The sequence below is a fragment of the Pararge aegeria genome, chromosome 12 (genome assembly GCF_905163445.1).
Source record: "Pararge aegeria chromosome 12, ilParAegt1.1, whole genome shotgun sequence".
Lineage (NCBI taxonomy): Eukaryota > Metazoa > Arthropoda > Insecta > Lepidoptera > Nymphalidae > Pararge > Pararge aegeria.
The window spans coordinates 11,646,764-11,673,412 of NC_053191.1; the positions used below are offsets into that span (position 1 = coordinate 11,646,764).

Consider the following 26,649-nt stretch of genomic DNA (forward strand, 5'->3'; position numbering starts at 1 on the left):
AAAGTTAATTTTACTAGAACTCGTTGAACCTGCATAAAGGGGATTCACTTCAAAATCTTTTTTTAGTATGTTGGCTAAATCTCACATCAATTCAGTGTTGATATTTAAAAAAAAAATATAAATTTCGGATCTTTTTTCTTTCAAAATGTTTTACTATAGTCTGTAGAAAAACATTTTTAGTTTTGTACCTATTCACCCCTGCGATTTTATTCACCCCGTTTTACGGTACTATTTCTATTCCACCAAAAACATTCTGTAAAAAACTAGCCAAGTCTCGATGGAGCTGCTTGTTTATCTCTGAAAAGTATTGAAATCTAGACAAAGTCGTAGCTAAGGTGCCTGAGATTTCTTTACTATTATGTTGTGTGACTTGGCCGTTGAAGTGTACACAAGGGTACAAAACCAGGTGCTCCATTACACCATTGCACCAATCTTAAGTTAATTTTAAGTGCTGGTTATAGCTTACTGGATGACGAAAATTTATCCGGAGGTTCTCAAATCTAGTCGTCAGTTCGTTTCCCTTTTACCAGGTCCTAATGATCTACACCCTTGCTACGTAGTTGATACACCACAGGCACGTACAAAGCGCTTTGTTTCCTCGTTTCAACTACGCATCCCTGGAATGCCATTCCTTTCGGCGTCCCCACCACCTATACTTTTATCAATCTAATCTCCGCGCTAGAGAAGCGCGCTATTTTTATAACTACCAATCATATTGTGGTCTAACTGTAGGCTGCACTGTGTTACAAATCTATAGGAACAGTTTAAATAAATGAAATCATGTTTTGGACTTTTGAATTTTATTATTAGATTTACACTGTCATTTACAATAAATTTCCATGTAGATGGTAGGACATAAATCAATATTGCATAACACTAAGGCTAATTGCATCAGTATTTTTTGTGGATAAATTAACAAAAATATATGCAATATTACAAATTCAAATAAAAATAACGCTAATATCTTACTCGGGCACGCACTTGCTGCACACTGCCATGCCCCACTACTTTCGGAGCAGTTCGAACAAACATTGGCCAGATTCAGTTTTAACATAGGTATGAAGATGGAATGTCTTCGAGTGGGCGATACATCGCAAATAAATAATTTTCCAAGTGCATAACCTTAACCTAGCACAACTTTAGAACTACCGTTTGTCCTGTAATAAACGTAGAGATGTAGCGCTACAGCGATATTTTCGAGAAACATGCGAAATTAAAAATAAATTAAAATATTATACAAAATCTCTATCACAATACTCGTAAGTAATTAAAGCGATTCAAGTGTGAATACTCCAAAGTTGTAATACGAAGCGCGGCCTCGTCGACACCCCTCACCCACACCCACCGCGCACTACACAGTAGCCGCGGCCGCGACTCGGCGCGATCAATACGAGCAGTACGCAGACACGGCGGGCGCGCGCCGACAGGTGGCGCCACTATCGCTCAGCTAAATATTGCGAGTAACTACATATATCATCTAATAAAAGTTACCGTTTAAAATATATCAATAAACGATCGAATGTATACAAATGAAGGGCACGCGGAAGACTCGCGGCCGGCCCGCGCCGCGACGGCGGTCACGTATAAAACGACTATTTGTGCAGACCGATTCGACATCGACACTGAGTGACACATACGATACAGAGTAATCTATTACATCCACGTGATACATACACTTCGCTACTGTGTATACAAATTAAATATATCGTTACATTTTATTGAATTTGTCGGCTTGTTACTATGCGATTTACGACAGAATTGAATACATTAATTTTACACGCGGTATAAAATACTTAGAAAATTTACAATTTCCATCTTAATAGGTTAGAAGATGACGGAGGAGTGTACTAGCATTAGCCGATACAGTACGAGTCTCCAGTGGAGAAGCTAAGTAGTTAACATTAGAGATCAATTCAAAGTGAACCATTAAGAAAATACATTCTTAAGAACATACACAGATAAAATGCAATACCAAAGTACTTTTCTTAAACATTATATATTTTTTTTTCTCGTAATCGAAAACGAAACATTGAATATATCAAAAGAAGTACATATTTAAAATGTATATTATTACTAGTAGATAATTTGACACGATACATAAACGAATGTTGCTATGTACGTCAGAATGTAACGGCCAATTTACTCAGTGTATGTATGCGAGTAGTTAGAACTTCCCGGAGGCGAGTTGAGCTGGAATACCTTTACAACCGGTTGTCATTGAGGGCTGGGTCTTAACATGATACTATAGTTATTTTTTTATTATATTTAAATAGAATGTTAAAAAGTATTACGACACATCCTGATCTTCCACATCCTGTGCTTGTTCTTTCTGTTCGGCTTCACCTGGAAAACATGTTGTCAATTAATATGTTGAATAAGTTCCTTCTACAATAACACTAAAGACTGTATTCACAATCATTATATACATTCATGTTCCTGCAGGGAACTCAGTATAGATAGAATATAAAGGCCGAAACTAAAATGTTTCTAGCAAATAATTACCAAACCATCTCTGTTGGGAATTAAGTATACGGCACTATATGGGAAATAAGCACTTTTCAGTGCTTCAAACTTTATTTCATACCACCCAGATACTGAACAGGGCCTGATGGGGCTTGTATTAATGTGTATAGTGAAGTTATTCCATCCATAGGTATAGTTAAAGCTATAACCACAACGAAAATCGCCCAATAATCAACAAACACTGTCTACGAGATTATTTGCTTATCTTTGAAATATATAATTCGAAAGCTAGGGTCGCAAATTTTAATTTTTTTCTCTCGAGATGCTCAGGTTTAGGGGTACACTGGGCATCAGGCACCACTGGCTTAGGGGTGGGTAGATAGTGGGTAATAGCTCAAAAGTCCCTAGTAGTGCACGATTTCTTACCTAAACCAACAACCAAGGAGCTTCTCAAGCCTTACAAACTTCCTATTACTTTCAGATTCAAAAAGTCTGTTGATTACTTGCATGCCAGGGGAGTCCTTATGGCTTATGTTCTCTCGAGATCTTCATGCTCTTAGAACTCTACCTTTGCTGAAGGTCCGGCACTTGCCCACGCTGAAGCTACGGCAACCATTCTGGGATTAGCTTTTACAAACAATCCGGGAAAAAAAGGTTCTCACCGGACTCGCCGTCGCCCTGCATGTCTGAGGTCCAGAGCGTGAGGTTGTCGCGCAGAAGCTGCATGATGAGCGTAGAGTCTTTGTAGCTCTCCTCTGACAGCGTGTCCAGTTCAGCGATAGCGTCGTCGAACGCCGCCTTCGCCAGCCGGCATGCGCGGTCCGGACTGTTCAGGATTTCATAGTAGAATACCTAGAAGATAAACAAATATTAGCTATATTTTCTAAGTAATATTTCATTAGGAAATCCACGTACGTCTCCTTGTGCTCCGAACTTTTTATAATTTCAAAACAAGTCAGCCTTCGACTGCAATATCACTGATGACTGATCTAGTCTAAGATGCGGGCTAACCTGTTCGGGTTTAGCAGTTAAAAGCCATACCGAATCGTAGTACCAGCACGTAAAATCACTTGGTAGCACATCTTTGTAGGTAAGGTGGTAGTAAGGTTTTCTTACAGCGGTAGAGCTTAGTTCATATATAAAACAGAACCCCATAAATGTAGAAGGAGGCGAGGGAGAAATGTACAAAAAGCTCGTAGCATGGCATATATTTTTGCTACGAACATATTGCATGTAACAATCTATAAACGCGATTTTGTTAATTCTCTTACTTTTCGATTATGTTTCCGAAGTATGTCAAATCATATTAACAATAATATCATGGTTGAATATAGAAAACACAAAAATGGTTTCATTGAAATCATTAATATTGTTAGTCCTCAAAAAAAAAACAATATATTTTGGTACAAAATTTGAATAATGTACAGTCAGTTTTGACTTCTTAAAAGTGAAATTTACGTCATGCTTTTAATACGAAACAAACAGTATAGTGATTGTAACCGTCATTTAACCATCAAGCAAATGTTCTTAGCCATTCTATTAACTAGCTACGAAAAATACACTTATGAATGACTATAACACATTCAGTGGTAATAAAATTCTTAATAAAACCTACGCAGACACTTACCGAGAAGTTGAGCGCGAGGCCGAGGCGGATGGGGTGTGTGGGCGGCAGTTCCGTCATGGCGATGTCGGAGGCGGCCTTGTACGCGACCAGCGAGTTCTCGGCCGCCTCCTTGCGGTCGTTGCCTGTTGCGAACTCCGCCAGGTATCGGTGGTAGTCGCCCTGGAAAACAAACAAGATACCACAATAATTATATCGTTTGGTATTATTACTGAATGGTTTATCTAAACAAACATTATACACAAATATAATTTGCGCGCTTTTAAAGCGACCGTTCTTGCCAAAAGGCAGGCGTCGGCTATTTCGAAGACTCAGTACTTAATTATCACCCGCGTCTTTCTATTTTGCTTTTTGCAGGATTTATATGACTAACAAACATGTATTTAGAAATTTGATTTCCGCTTTTCAAATAGTTTTTGTCAGGATGATATGTCGGAACGGTCAACCCCGCTGAAAGAAATTCAAGTAGTCCAGATATAGTAATTGCCTTTGATATCGAAAACTTTTACCGCTCTGAAAGCTATCAAAAAAGGCCCTATATAAATTTATCTTATTTCCGCTAAAAGTTCGCTGAAAGTTGTTCTATATGTATAACATTACGTTTTGCGTACATGATCATGCTTATTTCATTTACCACGTTGCATACAAAAAAAAGCTTTTAGTTCCAAGTAAGCAAGGTAGGAATAAACGTGCCACTCAGCCGTGTAAGGAGACATTACATAATATCCCCTGCAGACTAAATCGATGCGCAAGTCCCTAGTTTCATAGAGAGCACTGAAATAAAGGATGCACAATATGTAATGCGTCCTAGGAGGCCTTTCATCTCGTCTGCGTGTTAAAAGTGTACTTCATTATTAAAATGAGAAGAACGAACTGGATTTAAGGCCCTGCAGGGCTAGCATGGGCGGGGGACATTTTCTCCACGGGGGAAGGATATAACGTTTATCCCCTCACGCATTTATATCCACCCCCCGAGCATGGGCACACGGGTGGACAATATATCCACGGTGGATATAATAGGGGAAAGACGAACCCCCGGTAAATGTCAAAAATTAATTATTCTAATCTGTGCTCATGGTTTTGACAAATAAATTTTTCGTTTTCTGTTTTGTTTTAGTTGTCTAAGTTTTTTATTGTTTTTTTTATCTATAAATGTTCCTCGTCTGCGGCTGTTTGTTTATATTATTTATTCTGGATTTTTCAAAGTGGTATAAAACCTACCTTTCGAGAAAATAAAATGCGTGCTAAAAAGTAAGTCTTCTATTATAAAATGTTTGAAAAAGTGACTACCTATTGATTTAGAAGCGTACCTAATGAATGAATGTTTTACAGTGAAAGTAAACAGAGACGTTAATCATCAAGATCCAATCCTGTTTACATATCAAATTATTGATCTTGTACTATTTTATTTAAAGTTGTGCTTGCCTTTTTCTATGGCCCATTAGTTGACAAATTTGTGTTTATTCAGATCAAGAAGTAATAATTGCAAATGTTGGTAGATTTCATGCCAACCCACAACCACCTTGCCACTGGGGAATTCACAGGAACTCTTAGGAGCCAAAAGGGCAGACTCCCAGTGGCAAATCTTAGTCATTACTGAAGGAGCATGGGCCAGACGGGACGGTCAATCAGTTGAAACAGTTAAGTCAATTTTGCGGTAAAGTAAGCAAGTGCAAAAAATTTAAATTATTTATTAGTGTTGTTGGTATCAAACAAGTCTTGCATAATTTTTCTTTTATTTGCAGACGTGGCAGGACATTAAAAAGCTGCAACAGCACGGGGACACAGCACCACAGGCAACATATACATAGTATACATGTTGCTGTAAAGTCAACCAAGTGAAGAATTTATTTATTTTCCAGAGTAGGTATAGATGGAAGAATGCAGGATGCTCATTTATCACACAAAAATAAATTAAAAAGGATGAAAAGGTTAATTTAGAAATTTTATTAATTAAAATATGTATTTATAAATCTTTCTCTTTTTTGTCGAGCAACTGTTAACAATCTTGTTTGATCCATATTTGATGTCTGATGTCGTTCTTCGCTCGTATTTACAAAATTTACTGTCATTTGCTCCATTAGAGTTCTGAAATATACAAATTATATTATGCTCAATACTGTTGACCCAAATTAGTAGGGAAAATTGTATGTGAAAATGCAGGATCAATGATTTATAAGGAACCATTATTATAAGATATAATTTTATAATATTACCAAACATTAATGTGCCCAATAATAATAAGTTATGGGAACTTAAATATTATTTAAAGTATATATTTACAATACACGCCTATAATGATGCATAATATTATAAAGTGTTATGCAGGCATATATAAGTGGAGATGCTTTTTCGGGACTGTAATGAAGCACCCAGTCAATCCCCAAGCTGCGAAATGTGTCTTTGAGGTACCTTTCCACACAGTTTCTTAGTGGCAGTGCCAGTTTGTGTACTTCTCTGCAGAACTATTTGGTGCAGCTTCTAAATCGGGAGTCATCATCCAAGGCTCTAGAGCATAGCCTGAGTCCCCAATAAAATTCTACTTTGTTATTTAAACATGTAAATTAATTCCTACTTGTTTTGCTTTTTCAGATTTTCTCCAAGATTTTAATAAAATGTTGAATAGAAATATATGCACAATCCTACACTGTAATTTGGAAATGATGATTAACTAATTATCAGACATGTTAAATAATTTATCAGACATTTTTTTTGTATTTTCTTATATTTCATTACTAAATACAGTATCTACTGCCAAGTTTTTGTACTAATTCCTCAAATAAACAATTTTATTATAATGAGACATTGTTTTTTGTATATTCATATAAATAATTTACCAGACTAGTTGTATACAACATATGCAGCAGAATCCTAGGCATGTAATTTCTAGGTAATTATGAGGAGTATAATATAATGATATAGGTAGGTGTGTAACTTTTTTTGATTTGCATTGTTTCCCTTTTATACTAGTAAATGGCAACAATAAGTAAAGTTTTCAAAGTTTGCACATTTTATTTAAAACATACATAAGATGTAGTACTGTCTGATTCTACTTTCATACAGCTGTATCTTTCATATTTTACTTTAGAGTTAATAAATATGAATTGGTCATGGACACACACCACAATCTGTAAAACATATTTTAAAATTATTAACTTACTTGATTGTTTAAGTTTTTGATAAACTCTAGATCTAAATAATTTGTCTTTACCAGTTGAACATCTATCGTGGATCTCCAGAGTCTGTTCCCGGGAATAATATCTACTTTGGCATTAGTCTAAAATGAAATGAAAAATAATTAAAGTACCTAGCATTGAATATCTTTGCTATGTACTTATACTGAAGTACTAAGTACTGACTAATAACTTTATTATTAAAGTAAGTATATCTATATTTGATGAGGGGATGTCTGCCATTGCCAGACGGGTGATCAGTCCTATGTAAGGACCATTCCACCCTATTCCCCATGTTTGAGACACAGGTTTTACTGGTGTCCCGGCAGGGTCCTGAAACCTACCAGTCTCTTTGGTGAACCTAACAATATCCCCTAAGTTGAGGTTTGCTAGGTCTTCTTCACTTATTCTATCCTTACCTTGTAGTTCCCATCTTACCAACACGTACAAGGGGCACTCAGCTATAAAGTGAAAACTAGTTAACACATCACTGCACTCTGAACAGGATGGGATTTACTAATGAGAATTATTAGGAAGTAAGTACCTATATATACTCACATACTGACAATAGCTCCAGTAATTTGGGTCAGTTATTTGCTGACTGTTGTTTGAGCAACAGCCATGGTCTTGACCTGTCCCCGCTGATAACTACCGTCCGCTAATAGCCTTAAAGATGTGAGAACCTAGACAAAAAGTGATTAGCCATGCTTTTTTTTAAACCTACGTTCATATATAGATGATGTCTTTGCACAAGGTGATTTTAGGTACTTAATAACAACTTACTTTTATGTGTACTGGTAGTCCATCGACAGCATTTAGTGGTTAGTGCCTCTTTAAGGTCCTCGCACGAGTACAGCACACAATTTATACCCATCCGAAACAAGTGTTGGAACTCTGCATCGGGAAATTCGAACGGATTACTGGCGTCACGTATAGATCGCCGGTGTAATTTTCGTTCAGATTTCTCCATTTCACTTGAATAATAAGAGCCCCAGAAAGCACGAGACATGTTTTTTTCGACTTTAATTCGTTAACAGAATTTTAAACCCACGTCTAAGGACGGGGATAAAATTGTCTCTTTCAAATGTCAAAAAAGGATAGTCTTTCCCCTTTCATTTCTTCCCATGCTATGGGCGGGGGATATATATCCACGAGAAATGTCAAACGGGGATAAATTTATCCTCTCCCCTGTTGCCGTGCTCTGGCAAGGGGAAAAGATAATTATATCCCTTGATAGAGGATATAATCGGGGGATATAATTTATATCTCCTGCCCGTGCTAGCCCTGCTGGAGTTATTATCGAGATAAAACCTAATTATTAAAGTGTAAATAAGAATGTGTAAAACTTTTGATGTCAAAAAGTTTTACGATGGTTGTGTGGGAAATTAAAGTATTTACTCTTTAAATGTCGATGTCGACCTTGCATAGTATAAAAATACAAAGCCTTGTTCGAGCCCAACCCTAAGTGTGCTATGAAAAGATACAAATAATATAACGAGAAATTTTGTAAAATCGTGAAGTTTGGAATGTCTGTATCCAAGCAGAAACTGAAGTAAATTATGCCATTTCGTATGCCTAAGCACTACAATCTTGGAGGTGCGCCAGAATTGGGTCGGCGAACTGTTTTTTTATTTCGAATTACGTGAACTAGACTCCAGGATTACATAATGCCAAAGTGTTACTAATTTATCAGTCTATTTAATATTTGTTGGAAAGTTTTGAATTGCCAACCTCTTGAGATTTTTTTAAAGAAATTTAAGTATGACGAGTGTCCCTACATTTCAATGCTGCGTTTTTTTTACAAGCATGTTTCCATAGTAGAGTAGGTACCGCTCGGAGTATGATAACAATATTTTAAATAGTTTTTCATTGTATTTGTACAAAAAGAGCGATAACCGCTTGCCATTTTGCACATTGCCAAAACACAAATTTTTGAGTTTTATTTCAATATTTTTAAAGGTAAGTAATTAATAAAAATATCATACAACTTTCAATTTAACAGCACATCTACAAATATATGAATCAAAAAAAGTTGATTTAGGTTAAATGAATACGAAAATCGCTATTATAAACTTCGGGAAAATATTCTCTTCCAGGTTTAATTTAAGTCCCGCATAAAGATTTAATTTACTGGTCGCCGTACTCACAGGTATTGATTATCCTACATAAGAGCTTGTTGCGGCGTAGCAAGTTAGTAGAACCACGCGGTTTGCCAAATATGACGTCATAGACGTATTCGAATGACGCGACTAACATCGTAATTGGGGGTTGCACTGAACGAAGGGTGTGGCATCGCGGCGACCCAGAAAAATATACCTACCATCAGTTACGTAATTATAGTTTCATTTTTATTTTATATATTAGACCACAATCTCATTAGACAGATCGTGCAGACAGACGCGGTACACATATTTCTAAATCCTCGTTCATATAAAAATCAGATAACTCAAATTTGAGAAGGGCGTTTCCAATCCAGTTGGGAAAGAAGACTTCGAGCGCTTTCTGCTAGTATTTGGGGCAAAACAGGGATGTTTCAGGGATGCAAACCCGCTCTTTGTATGCCGGTGGGTTTGTTAAATGGTACCAATACCGATTTGAAAAGTGCCTACACGCAACAGATTTTTTTATCGAGTAGAGTAGAACGAAATACCTACGCATTTGTGACGGTTTAATGAACATTAAGCTAAATCTAGAGCTCTTAAATCTGTGATAACCTTGCGGAATTACGGTAAACATTTTATTATGTTATAACAAAGGCGACGGATAGAACTTTGTTTATGATCAGGGTATGAAATGATTTCATCTGGACGTATGTTGCGTCATTTCGGTAACAAAGTGTTTTATCAAAATTTGTAACTTCATTATAATTACAAGTAACAAAATAATAAAAAGCATTATTTATTGAAATTCCAATACAGGAAGCTTATGTTACGAGTGGGCGATGGAACTATAGACTTAGGATTTCATTCAAGCTTTATTGCCTTTAATTTACGTATAGTTTCACCGCTAAGACGCCTCAATGTGAAGTAGTCATGCTCTAGATATATTAAGCGGCTTGACGTGCACTTAAAAAGGAAATAAGTCATCAGCACGATTAACGCTTATTAAATTAACAATCAAGGTGCCGGGTGTGACAATATCACTGCTTTATATAAATAAATTCACCGCTTTTTGTTAGATGAATACCTAAATCAGTATAGAAATGGGAAACTAAGGACGTCACGTTAAACGTTGGACGTCGGGGTGCTAAGGTGCTGGAGATGCGTATTACAAACGATATGGAAGGCGGACATCAGCAAACCAAACACGGGGTGCTCCCGCAGGACGCAAGCGAAAAAGGCTGTGGAACTTGGAACGCTCGAAATACAGTGCATTCCTCTACAGTGCTTTTGAGACCTTAAATGTTTTATAATAGGTCGTATTTTTCAGTTAGGTATTTTTTTTAATTTTATGACGCTGCCCAAGCCTTTGCCAAAAACTAAGAACAATTCCAACCAACTGGTAACCTAAAAGAACCTGCATGGGCATTTATTAAACTGATCGATAAGACTTGTGATTACTTAGTTTTCTTTATCAGTTAGTATAAATTATTCCGCAAGAAAAACCGTAAACAAGCTTATTATAATCTATAAAATGGGCTACCGTTCAGTGGTTAATCGATGTGAATCGGTTGATGCTTTGATACAACTATAAAAGCCTATTTATAAAAAGAGTTATATCAATCTTAGCTTAGGGAAGAAAGGTTATCGTGATAGAAAAGGATAAAATATGAAATAACGTTGAGCCAAGTGTGTTACGTCGGAAGGTGAAAAGATACCGTGGTGTTATTGGATTTTCCCGGGAGTTGTATGGTTAAATGATTGTGTTATGCTGACTGAAATCGGCCACTGAATATGTAAATTGAATGGAATATGTAAGCTTTTTGTTTGGCATGAGCGTGAAAATGAAAAATAGGTCAATACTAAACTGGGTAACCCTGGTACGCAAACGTGAACGCGAATGAACGACTTAAGTCTGTCAGCACACACATTAGTAGTCGTTACTGGCGGATTGGGTCTCATTGAAGAGTTTCGTGAAAATGTAAGATATCGATTTTATTTTAATACTTTACTGGTTGATACACATATATTAAGTTGTGGTAGTTTATGTTCAATAACTGTCTTAAATGTGTATTGTAAAAAATAGGATTATGCCCTTTTTTCTGCAATGGAAAACAAACCGTCTATTAGTTACCTACTAATAAAAACTGTTTGATAAATGGTCCGTTTTTACCACACCAGCCCGCTAGTAGTGAAGCATTAAAACGTTGGTGAGGGGATCTCTGCAGAATGTCATATTCAATAACTTTTTCAGTTGCTAACCGGGAACGACCTTTCCGTCAAAACTATGCGTTTTTTTTAAGGTTGTTTTTTCAACTTCAGAAAGTTACTGAAATGGCGAAGCAAATAAATCGATTCGCGTCAAATGCATAGAGCCAGACAAAATTTTCACGTCTTCATATAAAATGTACAACAGCCTTGTTGATCTAGTATTGAGAATGTTGAGTCGAACATGCTCACCACCAACTAGATTAGGTTGGGTTAGGTTTGGTTTGATTGGTCGTTGGGTTAAATTTGTCTTGGGCTCGATCCCAGAGTTATGCGTATTGTTTGCACGGCTTCGGCTTCCCGACCTCTGTCTTTTCGGAGCTATGTGTTAACAACACACAAAATGTTCAAAAGCGCATGTGAAGTCTACCGATCTGCACTTAGACAGCGTGGTGGTCGGTGGCTAATACCCTGCTTCTGAGAGAAGACTCATCATGGCCTTTAGTGGGCCGGTAAAGGGTTGATGATGATGATGCAAATTGGCGCTTTGGTCATGGTCATGGTCAGGCTTGGTATGAGATGCTTAATATGCCAGAGACCGAATACTATTAAAGTTTTCTTTCAAAAATTTCTAAATACCAGCAGGGAGTTTGGAAGTTGGCCTTGATTCACTCCCGTGCTGCGAAGAGTACGTTAAGCTGTCTGTCCTACACCTGATCTCTTTCCGGTGGTATCGGAGCTGCTGTCCCATCGGACTAGGAAAGTGAGGAAATACAGAGTATACAAGTGTGTGTTCTTGTACTCTATATCTCCCACGTAGTTGGAAATATCTGGAGTTTGACCACCATGGCCGAAATCTATTAGACAGACTGTGGGTTTTTTTTATAACATCCATCACCTCGTAATGCCTCAGTTCGAATGATAAAATAGCTAGGTAAAAATGAATAAAATCATCAATTCAATTAATAAGCAGATAAACTCCCGGTAGAAGAAGAATGTGTGTAAGACTTGAGAGATTAGATAGAGATCTACGAGTATATCTACATCCTATATAATATGAAGCTTTCTTAAATGTGTGCATTTGTCGTAAAATTTACATGAATCTATTCTAATATATATAGGTTTATACCAACCTGTATTTTTCTAGAAATCACGTAGATATAGTATGTAGGTTTAGGGAACTTTATTTTATTTTTTACTTCGTGCATCATCCACATCCATTTATCATCTTTTTATCAGCTTCGCACGGCTTTTAAAGATCACTTTTACTGATAAGGCCGCCTTTGCACCCTAGCACTAAATAATTAGCGATAATTAGTCACCCCCCAATTGGCAACCATATATATATATATATATATATATATATATATATATATATATATAATATGAGTATAAATCCGATAAACATTGATAATTTAGATTACGATAAAATTAGCAAGCGTAAATACAGTAGTCCCTGCTCTTGATATTGTTGTACTTGAACAATGAGTGCAGGCGTTACTTTCCCGAAGCATATATTACAAACCAAGGTAAAGGTCACAGAATTTAGAACATACAGGAACCGTGCACAGAGCCAATATTGATTCATCAAAATCCACACCACTTTACTACCCACTAACCACTACTACACTTCATTGACATGGCATTGACAGTAATTATTCTAATGTTCTAAACGTTTACCCGTAAATTGGAAAAATGAGAAAAAGTATGTCAGTGAAGAACACAAAGTGACACAATGCACTTCATACAATAATGGCTGAATAAGGGTTCTGTATTTTTTTGATTCTATGGTAAAGGTACTTAATTTAACTATTCTACCTTTGACCTTATAATGTGCAATATGCACAAATTCTTTGTAAATATCAGTTTTTAGTGTCTTGTTATAATATCCAAGTAGAGTGAACACGGAATATAATCGCACTCATTCGCATGCAATTCTAAAAGTTGTTTATTGCGCAGGTTGATCTCAGCGGTCTTTTTACGTGATGCGACTCTTACAAACAGGCAAGACTGCTAATTAAAATCATGACCCTATAAAAGTGGCCTGGATATTATAAAACACTACGGTCACTTCTTTCTGAGATAATGTTACATTCCTATTATAACTTTTAAGACCACAAATTGAAGTATTGATAGGTGATAACTGATAAGAGATTTGGCATGTTTACATCGATATTAAAAAAACTATGATAAGTAAAGGTATAGTAAATAAGATAAATAGATAGGTTTACAGAAACAGACGAAAGAAAAAACGTTTAGTTATGTAAAAATTAGAAAATTTCTTTTCTAAATTGATAACCTTAGGCCTAAGCGAATACAGCAAAAACATTGCTATACATTTAAGTCAGCCATGAAAAACGACGAAATTAACGCTTAATTTAAAAAAAATAACTGTTATATAACTTCGATTCCAAACGATTGCTCCCGATTTCCAATTTCCAATACCCAAAACCATCCGACCCTATAAATCAAACTTGGATGTAGAAGATCCATAGTCGAACATTTTAACGCCTACACGGTTTAAGGTTTAAACTATTATTAAGATATTACCAGATTTTTATTCAAAGGGCATATTTCATTATAATTAAATACATTTAGAAGTTAGTTTTTGGGAAAACAAGTTACTCTTATACAAGTATAAGATTCGTTTATGAAATTAACCTTGAACGAACGTCCGAGCCAAGCTGAATCATAGACTTAACATAAGAGCCTTGAGTGAATCCCAGCAGCATTCAACGTACACGGCATAGATACCGTACAGAATACGTTTCAACAAGAAAATTGCTTATACTCACAATTGGTAATTATTACTATTGGCTAGTGGCAATGACAATGTATTGGTTATAGCTAGTTATTTGTATCGACAGTATATTCTACTTATTACACTCTTTAAGCATAAATCACACACACGACAGGGCGAGAGTGATAAAAAATATTAAATATTATTAATTATGTGAGGTGAAAACTGTAATACACACACACACACACACACTTTTGTTTTGTTTTAAACGAGCCATATTTATAAGGAGAGCACTATAACACAGGTTTATACCTAGCTTAGGAACAGTTGATTTCTGTATATCCGTGTAAATTATAAATTATGTATCTTATACCTATGTTTTATTGAACAGTAAACAATTTTTATTATTATTATTTTTATAAGCCAGATAAATTTTAAATTAAACTATTTCAATACCAAAATTTTCCATAAAGCTATTTGAACAAATAAAACTTGAGTGTTTTTAATGAAAGCATATTATTTTCAAAATTCTATATAAAAACAAGGGAAACGAACAAGGGATATTTCACAAAACTTTTTAAGAGATAAGGTTAATATTTTTAAAACAAAGTTTTCTGATAAACTAACTTGTCATTCATACATTCTTGCATTCAAACGTTCAGGCCAATGTCAATAAATACTCACTGCTTGATGAATCATACAAATCCTGACTTACTCAATACTCATACTTATTCATGACATACTAATATTTAAAGTCAACTTAGCTCACGGTCCCTACTCTTGGAAGCACTTTCTAATTACAGTATTATATTTTAATGAGATGACTGGCTGTGTAGTACATTGTTTAAATTTATTAAACTCGCATACTAAAACTGTACATAAAAAATATTCTTATGCTCGTTTTCACCAACCAACTAACTAACTCTAAGGTGATTCCTATTGGTGAACGGTTGATTTTTGCCTAGGAATCTCCTTAGTTTAGGCGTTTCTTATTTAAGCATTGACTTGTTCGTCGTTAATGAAAACGGCCATTAGAGGCTCCAATACTTTGGACTTGCGTATTCGCATACAACCAACCAACGTTTAGAAATTCTCACACTGATTACTTATATTACCTAAGTTTCGCATGCTCCTAAGGCGAACCTTGAATCCGTTGAAGTTAAATCATAATATAAAAGCTAGCATTCCAGGTACTAGTCAAATATTTTATCAATCTTGTGCATATTTATAATGTGATATATTAAATTTAGTAACGCCTGAAAAAATAAGCGGGGCACTTTAAACAATTAGGTTTGAACGGTAGGCAACGTAGCGCATCAAATTATTAAATAAAATGTTTTTTCTTTCAAAAAATGAGGCCGTCAAACATTAAATTATGTTTTAAATCAAAGGTACTAACTACTATAATAGTTCATAAAATCAGCTATTTCTGCGGAAATGTGGTACAGCAGCGCCAATAAAAACTTGGCGGATTGATAACCTGTAGTAATAGATATGGAAATAAATATTCGCTGATTGAAGATTATTCTGGGATAGAGCTTGCAGTGCCTATTGGAAAGTTGACCGCGATTAAGGCGTTTCACTGTTTCATGTCTCAAGCATTAAATATGTGGAACCTAGAGACGGTACAGAGTTTAGCGGCCACCAACGTAGTTCCTATGCCTGGCGACAAGACTGATATCTTGTTTCATAAGTCGGAACTTAACTTTTTACTGTTGTTTATAGTAACAAAATTTTAAAACAATGAATTATTGTAGTTGTTATCTGGTAATACATACTTTAGACGATTTTATGAAATGCGAAACGATGTTTTTGTTTTATTATCTGAAAAATTATAACGTAATATCAATGTGTGATTACCGGGTGTTTTTGTTTACCTTGTTAGTAATTGCTGTCTATGAAGACTATATTTTAAATTTTAAATATAAAATATTCCCGCTCTCCGTCGCAGATCCTGTGTGTTGAATGTTTTAACTGTGGTGTTTTCTTGGGCTTACCTTCATTTTGTAGTAGAAGACTTTGGATTCGCCTGTCTGCGAGCTGGGGATGAGGTGCTTGTCGAGCACATTGAGGATGTCGGAGCAGATGTCACGGAGCTCCTTTTCTACCTGGCTGCGGTACGCCCGGATCATGTTGAGTTTGTCCTCTGCGCCCTGCAAACAACACGATTTTATTAGCATGCCGTTACACCACAGAGTTAATTGACATAATGATGCCACTATAAGGTATAGAGCTGCTACAATGTATTTAAATACAAATCAATAAGCGTATTTTATAACATGTGATAAACTAACGAATTATGATAAGTCAGAAGGTATTATATATTATCCGTTAACAAAGACGAGATGCCTAGTACTAAAAAGATTCGCCATGATAGGGTTTGTATGTTTCATTATTTAATATCAGTAATAAGGTAGAAAAAAAAAACGCAGATTTTCCAGTAAGCGTGGCGGCTACTGAAGAGTTAATTTATATTAACTCTGCAATATTCAAATATTCGTGTCCCCTAAGTCTTCACAAATCTTGCTAATATTATTAAGAGTGTCTCCATGCAGAACTTGGTATTTTTCGGTTTTGTTGGTAAGCCGTCCATATAGGTACCAAATTTATTTATTTGAATCCAGTGGGAATTTCTTTGCGTAAAAGTATATCTCCAAGATTCTAGTTTTACCTGTGCCAAGTATCATCTATATCGGTGTAGTAACATAATTTCACGTAGTTCACTAGGCAAATCATATTATTACCTAACTTGTCTAAGGTTGCTGCCATAAGGTGTAGTATTTTGTGTATGTATTAGCATATTTTTAGTTTTTCATCGTACGTTTTTTTCATCGAAAAGATAAAAAATGGCGTTTTTCAAAGTTACAGACAACGCCCATAGGTCTACCGACGTCAGTTTTATTAAACTGCGCGCGCAGCCGCGCAGTTATACGTCTCCGTGAATTGCTTTTCAATCAATTTATCAATTGATGACCAAGCACAAACCTTAACTTAGGCCCCATGACATAAAATATTGCAGAACTAGATCGTAAGTTATATCCTGTAGAAAAACCAACAATCAGGCAACCTTGTACTGGCGCGACGCTCAGTGTCGTTTCGCTTCAACAAACGTCACACTCGTATCTATGACATTGATAATGTTCAAACCAAACGTGCGGAGATAACGGCGTCATTTGTTTTTGTGTATTGTGTGATTTTAGTAGGTTAGGAACTTAAAACTTTTATGAAACAGATCTACCTGCGCGTACTATTCGCCTATACTCAATCCCTACTGTTAAAAATACGAAAGTGGCTACGTGAAAGATAAACCAAGAAATTCCCTTTCGCATTTTTCATAAAACCAAAACACTGCATTTTTTCGAAAAGTTTATTTCTATGAGAGTCTTATTATGAGATTTTGAAATCTTGATTGTAAATTACTTGAACCTGGGCTTAGTATTAGTAATCTAAGGCCCGTATCGGAATAAACCGACATCGGACAATCTATGCCTAAAATCGAACTTAAGATCCTTCTCTGGTCTCGATGTCGATTTATTAATATTAATAAGGGCTTTAGTTCTATATAAATCCTTGATATAACCATCAGGACCTCAAATCTCCTAAAGTTTGGAAGTTTCTGAACACCTCTCATATACCGCTAACCCAATTAGGGCAAATAAATGCACATTGTGGTATAGGACGTAGTCATACTAGGGACCTCATTCACACTGTTTACAAAATCAACCGTGTAAAGTAAGTGTACACAATTGTTTATCTTAAGCTTTAGACTTTAAAGACAAAGGGGTACATGACGTCAGATCAGTATTTTCGTTACGAAATGTAATTTTCCGTTCTCATTTCCTTTAGCCCTTCTACGTTCGGTGTCATGCAAATTCATACCATGAAGTAAATACGTAATGAGTTCGGTTCATTATTGTTTGCTATAAATATAACAGCTACTTAGTAACGACTTCGAATTAAACATTATTGGATATTACTTTTTGCGACGAAAAGTAACTAGAGTGACGTTTCGGTTTGAAGTAACCAACTTTTATCAGCAGGATGATTGATGATTTATTCTTACGACGATTCTTGTGAAGGATAATTTGTAAATGGGTTTACAATTTTTTAGGGCAAACTTCATGGTGTATCCGTATGTGGTTAGTATAAAGTTTAAACTACTTGATACCGTTTTGTGTTTTTATTGTTTTATTTATTTAAAACAAAATATTTTATGCAGGGTATTTTACAATGTTTTCTTCACATTTTCTTGTTAGATTTGATTCTCATTTTTTTTGTTGAGAAGAGGTCTCATTCTCAACTTTGGTCGATTAGTTTTTAACTAACTCCAATTAGGAAAGTTGTTAGTGGAAGCCATCAAATAATTAAAATTTAATAATTTTTTTTTCCGAAAACTGAATTCAAAGTCACTCAGTATTTATTAAATTTTATTTACTTTATTTTAGCATTTATGTACAAGTACGTACCTACATACTATATATTTAAAAATCAGGCCATCGTCCTTTCTGTCGTCTTAAAAATATAGATAAATTAGGACCGTTGAATAAATATTCTAGGAAAACCCTTTAAATTGTTTTCTGAAACTAAGCTACAATCGCCTCGGCCTGAACGATTCTAAAAGGTTTGTGGGTTGTTCAAACGTAACCCCTGACCTATTTTTATGTGGACGGGTCACCGGATTATATGTTAGCCACTTTTTATAAGCGTTATATAAAAGCTCGCGATTAATATTTTTAAAAGCAAACCGGAAATAAGCTATATAGTTAAAAAAAATATTTAAAGTATTCTATATATATATTTAGTACTAAATGCCGAACAAAACAGATGGACCACCTATGTTGGAATCCCGTAGATGAAATCAATCCCATAGAAACAGAACATCACTTCGAAAGTTATGCAAAGAACACATCCTCCAAAATACCGCCCTATGTCCATCTACGTAGTGCGCAGGTGTTAAGCTTCATATAATAAAAAAAATAAAGCCTGTAATAAAACCGGCAACCACGCCCTACTAAATGATAGAACCCGCCACTGAATACCATGGATCCGAGAGTGTCTTCCTCTTTTGATCGTTATCCAATTCCTAACCTTTAACTTATAACCAAATGATTATTTTTCCTTTCTCCACTAGGAAAAATAATTATTGAAAGTGGTTCAATATCAAAAACAATATAGACTACCTAGATCACAGTCATTTAAAGAGAACAAAATATGTTTATTGAGCGTAAATACGATTTTAAAGAATATTTAAATTATATTATAAACTATAAATTTTGTTTTCTTTTGTCCTCATATATAGTGCAGTCATATTGACTCAATTTTTTTTATCTTTAGTGACACTGAATAGGTTAATATGGTTGCTGCAAGTCATTAGATGGTCCAAGACATCAAATTCCTTATCAAACTTAATTTTAGTTCGTTAGAAGAAGGGGGTTGAAATTGAGTCCGAAACCGTTTCCGTCCCTACTATCATCAGACACGTGTGCAATATAGTAGTTTTTTGGTCAGTCAAAGTTGGACAACCTACTCGTCTCCCCATGGCGAGGTTAGAATCTTTCCACAAAAAGAGTAAAATGCTTTGGAGGAATTAATAATAAACAGAAGCAGTACAAATATGTGAAATGCAGACATAAGATTAGCCTAAAAAGAGGCGAATCGGCTAACGGTATATTACACGATATTTCACCACAGGTGGGTATTAGAATTACCTGATCAATATAAAATTCAGATCTTACTCGTGCTGACCTTGACACGTTTAAGACCCTGAATGCGATTTATTTGCCTTTTTCGCTGACAGCTGTGCCATGTTCAATTTTACCGACAAGTATTTTAATTTGATTGCCTCGTTGTTTGTGCGACATCTTTGAACATTGCAAATAAAAAAAATGGCTTTACTTTTTCCTTGTCAAACAAACAATAATATTAACACAAAAATATTTTTTGCCTGTATCTCTATTGTACCAGTATCCGGTAGCCTGATTAATTTTATTGATCCATTTGCGCTGTCACAAAAAATGAATAGTAAATAATCATAATTTTCCTTTAAAGACAGGGAGTTCGGACTCGCAATAAAGATAAAACCTTTGAAAATTTTTAAAACTAATTAAATGTAAATTTGAAGCTCTGAAATCATAACTAATAAAATCGGTTTTGTCCGAGCATATAGAACAATTATTTATTTACAATATTTGCGAATTCGAGTAGAATGCTTTTAATGTGGCTTCAAATTCTACTGTATTGTGAACATTTTCTGTTCGTTCAATAGTCTTTTATTTTTATTTAAAGGCATATAAATTTAACAGAACGCAGTATTTTAAATTGACGCAAACCTAACTGATTTGGCACTTTCACCATGAAAACATGTAAATAGTAGACTAATGAAGATTAATTTTATAGCAAATATACAAAAGGTCGTTTGGTCAAAACAGACGCGGTGGCGGGACTGGTCGAGAGCTGAGAGGATTAACAGCTCCGGGGGCCGGTATTCTATATGACAGATCCCAGAACAACTTCGTCTCCTACAGACTATCTTTTTCTATATGAAGCGCAGACGGTAATAGCATTTACAAATTCAAAATCCGGCACAAAAGATAACTTTATCATGATCGACCAATTGCTGGCTCACTACAGGGCATGAGCCTCTTGTTAGAATGAGAATGAGAGGGATTAGGTCATAGTCCACGCCCCTGGCCAAGTGCGGATTGGTAGACTTCACACACCTTTGAGAACGTTATGGAGAACTCAAGCGTTCAGATTTCCTCACGACGTTTTCCTCTACCGTCCAAGCAAGTGATAACGCACATAGCCGTTATTTCAGGGGTGCGTGCCGTGGATGGATATCAATGACCTTTGGTGGGCCGAATTGTCTAGGCTATCACCCCTTTTTTCCACTTAGTTTGGAGAAACTAAATTACGAATATATCTAGGACATGAACCAAATAGTGGGACGCGAAAATAAAATATGGAAAATAGTAAGTCCATTGAAGCAGGTAGTCTTCTAGGAAAATGTTGCGTCTATTTTCGGTAATCCGAAAAGGTCGGTACGTCACACGCGCATCTGTTTAGCAAAGGATTTGCGGGGTTTAACGACATTCCATCACATTGATAATACGGATCATACGAGCGCGTGAAATACGATACATTTAACCACATTGGTATTGGATCTTACGTTTCAACGCCTGTCGTCGAGTGATTGTGACATTTTAATCATTTGGATTTCGGGATCTGGAATACCTTTTTGAATAATAAATACACATAAGACGAAAATGTAATCAAAATGCTTATGAAACATGTTAAGAACGTTTATATGATAGTTTCGTTGGTACGACGACAATACACACATCGCATCTAGCCCCAAAGTAAGCGTAGCTTGCTGTTATGGGTACTAAGATAGCTAATGAATATTTTTATGAATATAATACACATAATATACAGATAAACACCCAGACATCGAAAAACATTCTTCACGTTCATCACACAAACATTTTCCAGCTGTGGGAATCGAAACCACAGCCTTGGAAGCAGTTTAATGTCAGCCTGGGGGCAAACAAAAGCGTAGAAGGCCAAAGGCGGCACCATGGCAGCGGTCTCTGGTAGTGCAAATAAAGTCTTCCAAGTTATCTCGGAATCCGTGCTTATGTCTGTAGCTTGGGATAGGTCTGGATGGAAAAAAGCAGTCTGGGCCCTATGCTCCCTATGGTTCAGGTGTTTAAGGAATCAAAGATAATTCACACAGACAAGTGGCCGACAATGGGGTTAGTAGCACGAAAAAGTAAACAGCCAGCCCTGGTGACACAAAGTTAGGGAAGTGTTATGTTACAACCTAAACCTAACTTAAATTATATTAGCTGTTCCCTGTGGTTTCACCCCCTGTAAAATATCATACTTTAAAGTGCAAGGTTTATCTAAATAAAGAAGATTGTCTTTATAATAATATAACTTTTGTAATGATTAATATTCTATGCAAATTGCTTGAAACTATGTTTTTTTGATTTAAAAGTTTGTGGTGGTTCTGCTTTAATGGTTTTCTTTTAAAAAAAAACTTTAGTATTCTAAGAAATTTTTAAATTTTTAATCATATAGATTGTTTTATTTAGAAGACATTGATATAATGTTTGTCAGGTCAATATGCTGATAATAATTATTTTTTTAATTAATTAAGAAGTTTTATCAAGGTAAACCACTTAGTGAGCCGGTGAATGACCTTTACACAGCATATTAAATTTCCCAAAAAAATAATAACAGCAGGTTGTAGTTGATTATTATTTATTATAAAATAGAAGCAATTAATTTTATGCAACATATTCTAGGGTTTTTACCACCAAAAAAATTAACATATGTATTATTAGTGCAAATACAGTTCTACACAAAATTTTAAATCAATTGATCAATAATGAATGATTTAAGAAATCTCCTGGTGGCTCCTTAAACCTTCAGCTGTACCAAGTCTTGGGACATGTTCTAATGCTAAGAAGTCTTAAATGAAAAAATAATGCCTTTAACTGCTGAAATTGAAACTTCTGTTAATGTAACAGTTGAAGTAATAATCTCCAGTTTATTACTTCTTCACACCAAAATTAGTTAATGATAAAAGTAAATTTAATAAAATAAAATCAACATACTTTTGTTTCTTCTTTTTGTTCAATTGAGGAGATAATCCTCCAGGAGGCTCGGCGGGCACCTATGACATTCTTGTATGCTACGGAGAGCAGGTTCCTCTCCTCCACTGTTAGTTCATTGTCTGAGACGTTACGTGAGGCAACATTTTTCATTGCCTCAACCATTTCTGTAAATAAAGTTAGCATTATTATGTGGGATCCAAAGAGCTCTTGGACAAAAATATTTTATATTTCTGGTAATTATATTTTATGTAAACTAGATCTTACTGATGTCATACTGCGTTGGGCTTTAGAGACAAGGTTATTGTAAACACTGATGTTGAAATTCTGATCACATGGTAAGGCTTTCTAGCAAAATTAAGAAGAAATAATTTAGTCGAAAACCAATATTTTTTACATAGGACAAATATTTTATACCTACCTACTTTAACTATAGTCCTGTACAATCAGTTTCAATTTATCATAACTTCAAAAATAATGACCTGCGTGCAAACTGTGATATTACAAGTAAATTGCAAATGCAGCCTACAAACTTAAATTTCAATACTTGTTTCAACATAAGTTACAACACCTGCAATTTGTAGATGGCTTGCTAGACAAAACCTAACAGAATGTGTATGTGTGTGTGTGTGTGTGTTTGTGCCATACACCATAACTGTATGTATTCTTGCAGTGACATTTTTATTTTCTTTTCTCTATTGATGATCAATAATGAACTTTCAAAACAACCAATGCTGCAAATTAGAACGATAAAAACAGAAGGTAACAGAGTCATTTCTGTTGTATCTACTATTGGTGAACGAACTATATTCACACACAATGCGAATCACTGGCATTCCGTTATCCAGTCTCATGAGAAGAATCCAGCACCAAATTGTATCTTCAAGACATTACCCACATTTAAATTGGATAGAATAGGGCTTGCTGTACTTATTTTATCAGGTAACGAGAACTTTTTTTTTATTCCTCTACAAGTTAGCCTTTGAGTGCAATCTAACCTGGTAGTAAGTGATGATGCATTCTAAGATGGTAGCGGGCTAACCTGTGAGTTAGTTGTTAGTGAAGAATGGTAGTCATACCCCTAATCGGTTTCGATGAGACATCACACCAAAACACTAAATCGCTTAGCAGCACATCTTTGTTGGTAGGGTGCTAACTAGCCACGGTCAAAGCCTCCCCCCCAGACTAGATTGAACATTGCCAAATCACCAATGCCAATGCCAGCAATCAAACCCGGGACCTCCCACTTTAATTCACAGTGCTCACTGTTTCTAGAGGGCAGTCGGCTAAAACCCCTAGGCTATTCAATTTAGCATGAGTAATGACTTATCTTTTTACAGACTTCTTTTACAAAGACAACCTCAACATTTGTCAAAAATATCTCTTTATATAAACATTTAAAAGTCTAATTCTCTTATTTTTGTAACAAATTTTTACATCTCTGCATACAAGGTGTGTCAATTTTACATCAATCTTTACTTTGCTTTGATGAAGTGTAATAGAAACTGAGGTGGCCTATTAGACAGACAAAGATACCTGTGCTTTCCCACAAGTAACTGTGTCTCACAATAGTTATATGTTAAAAAACAATGGTGCCATATCTGTTATCCATAAATCTCTAACTAGACTAACCTGACAGGTGTTTAGTGCTATCCTTTTTTGGTTCTCTTAGTGTGAAAAGGACAACAATTCTTCTGGCAGATTAGATAAAGTTCAAACAGGACAATGTAAACCACCAATTATATTTTACATAAACCTCTAAATGAAATCATTGACTTGTATAATGTAAAGGGAATACAGATTGAAAAGACTGCACTACTTTAAAAACCTGTTAATATGGTTTAGATTAGTATCAGTATAAAACAGTTTTTGACTGTTATAAAAATGTTTCAAAGGAGATCATTGAAATCCAATCTTTTTATTGTAACATAATTTTGCACTTAATAACTGTCCATTTTTAAGTAAGATTTTGTTCAGCAAGACAGTGAAAGCAGATAATAAAACGGTTTAATGAATAAATTAATGAGTCAACCTAGGTATCATAATGTTAAAATTTAGTTGCAAGTCACCAAAATGCAAAATCAGCCAAAAAAGACGTTTTAGGGTAGAACTAATTAAATATGAGTTGAGTTCATTCGGTTTCACAAATTTAGTCGAGGTATCATCAATAACTGTTACGATTATTCTATACGAATTTTACGAATATGACACTGCAAGATTTCTGTATGAATCATGTGTGAAAGTGTAAAGGGGATAGACCTTAACAGTGAATAGTTTGTCGAGACACAAAAGATGTGAATGTGTGATAAAAGTCCGAGAAGTTCACAGCCAATGTGCTTGGTAACAATAGGTGAAAATCTCCCCCAGAACCGTAATGACCTTTTAGCATATAATCTAGAACATTCAGAATCTCTTTAACGACAGATATCTCCAAGGTAGGCTATGCATGAATGATTTCGATGACATCGATCGAGTATTATAACTCCGGGAAAAAAGGATCCTTTTTTACCTACATTTTCTTGACAAAACGTCAGTATTTCTACAGAAACTATGTTTTAAGCGTGTGAAACCATTTTTTCAACAGCCTGAGACCTACGATTGATGGACTTTTAACTGTGTTAATGCTTTTATCACAGTATAAAAGGTAAAGGGCATCCCACCGGCGGATGACGCATCGATCGCATAGTGCTGACCAAGCCTAACGAATGCCATCGATTTATAGGACGTTACCTGATAAACGCCCTAAAATGAATGCATAATAGATCTTTCAGGTAAAAAAATGAGAAATCAGTGACTGTAGAATACATTTTGACGTCAAAAATTTTTTTACTATCAGGAATTCGTCTTTCAACTGTCGGCGAAAATAGTAAGGAAATTTAACGTCCTAATAATTAAGATAGCTCAAAAATATGCACTTACCATCGTAACGCTCGGCCTGCTCGGCTAGCTTAGCTTTATACACATTATCTTCCCTTTCCGACATTATGGATGACAAATGATTTTTCACTAACTAAAACCGAATCGCCAGGTCACTAATTCACCAAGATGGCCGCGCCCGCCAACCGAATCCGAATTCGATCTTCAACTAAACTCCGCCCATGACGTCATAAAATGGCAGTTTCCGCTAGTACAATGTTGCTATACTATTGCTGTCTTTGAAACATCCGCTAGAAAAGTAAAAGGCTCATGCACACTATCCTATTGATTATTTATATTCTATATGTACTTAAAAACAATAAACAATATTGCATTATTAAAACTTGTATTCATATTTTATTTGACATTTAACGAGTTTCAATGCCCTTTGCCCGGTGAACAAGATATTCGTGGTTATAGTTACATAGGCTTTAATTAAATAACTGTTGGATGCCATTAGTGATTCATTTAGAGACCTTTCACGTCTTAAACGTGACAGATTTCCTCGTTTAGTAAACAATTATTATCTAAATGGCTGAGAAAGAAAAATGAATTGATCAGTTTAATGTTTATGCAATAAACTAAAGTTTAATAAAATATAGTAGAGTCTCAGCGCGTCAAGTAACATGCAACGCCCTAAAACCAACTTTACGCTGAAGCTGACTAAACCCAAAAAGAAAAGTCAACCTCTGCTATTTTACCTCTTTCTAAGCTACTAAATTTTGGCATATAACTTGTTACTAAATTGGTTGTTTACACGCATTCGTCACTAAATAAGTGTACACCGGCCTTTAATGTCACAGTTAAA

General features: G+C 35.4%; 1 protein-coding gene across 1 annotated transcript; it reads right to left on the reverse strand.

Moving 5' to 3' along the window:
• Positions 1–781: 781 nt before the first annotated feature.
• LOC120627869 (14-3-3 protein epsilon) lies at positions 782–26,034 on the reverse strand. The gene is made up of 6 exons (XM_039895986.1): positions 25,845–26,034; positions 22,929–23,092; positions 16,305–16,460; positions 4,091–4,249; positions 3,126–3,315; positions 782–2,343 (listed from the first exon to the last, which is right to left on the reverse strand). The coding sequence occupies exons 1-6, from the start codon at positions 25,906–25,908 to the stop codon at positions 2,288–2,290; spliced, it is 789 nt and encodes a 262-aa protein (XP_039751920.1). The 5' UTR covers positions 25,909–26,034; the 3' UTR covers positions 782–2,287.
• Positions 26,035–26,649: the final 615 nt, after the last annotated feature.

Bases quoted from the DNA above. Each gene is read 5' to 3' on its own strand.
- LOC120627869 (XM_039895986.1), bottom strand. From the start codon at position 25,908: ATGTCGGAAAGGGAAGATAATGTGTATAAAGCTAAGCTAGCCGAGCAG. The intron at 23,093-25,844 runs GTAAGTGCATAT...CTTTATTTACAG, and splicing joins GCAGGCCGAGCGTTACGATG to AAATGGTTGAGGCAATGAAA. The intron at 16,461-22,928 runs GTATGTTGATTT...TGTTGTTTGCAG, and splicing joins AACAAAAAGAAGAAACAAAA to GGCGCAGAGGACAAACTCAA.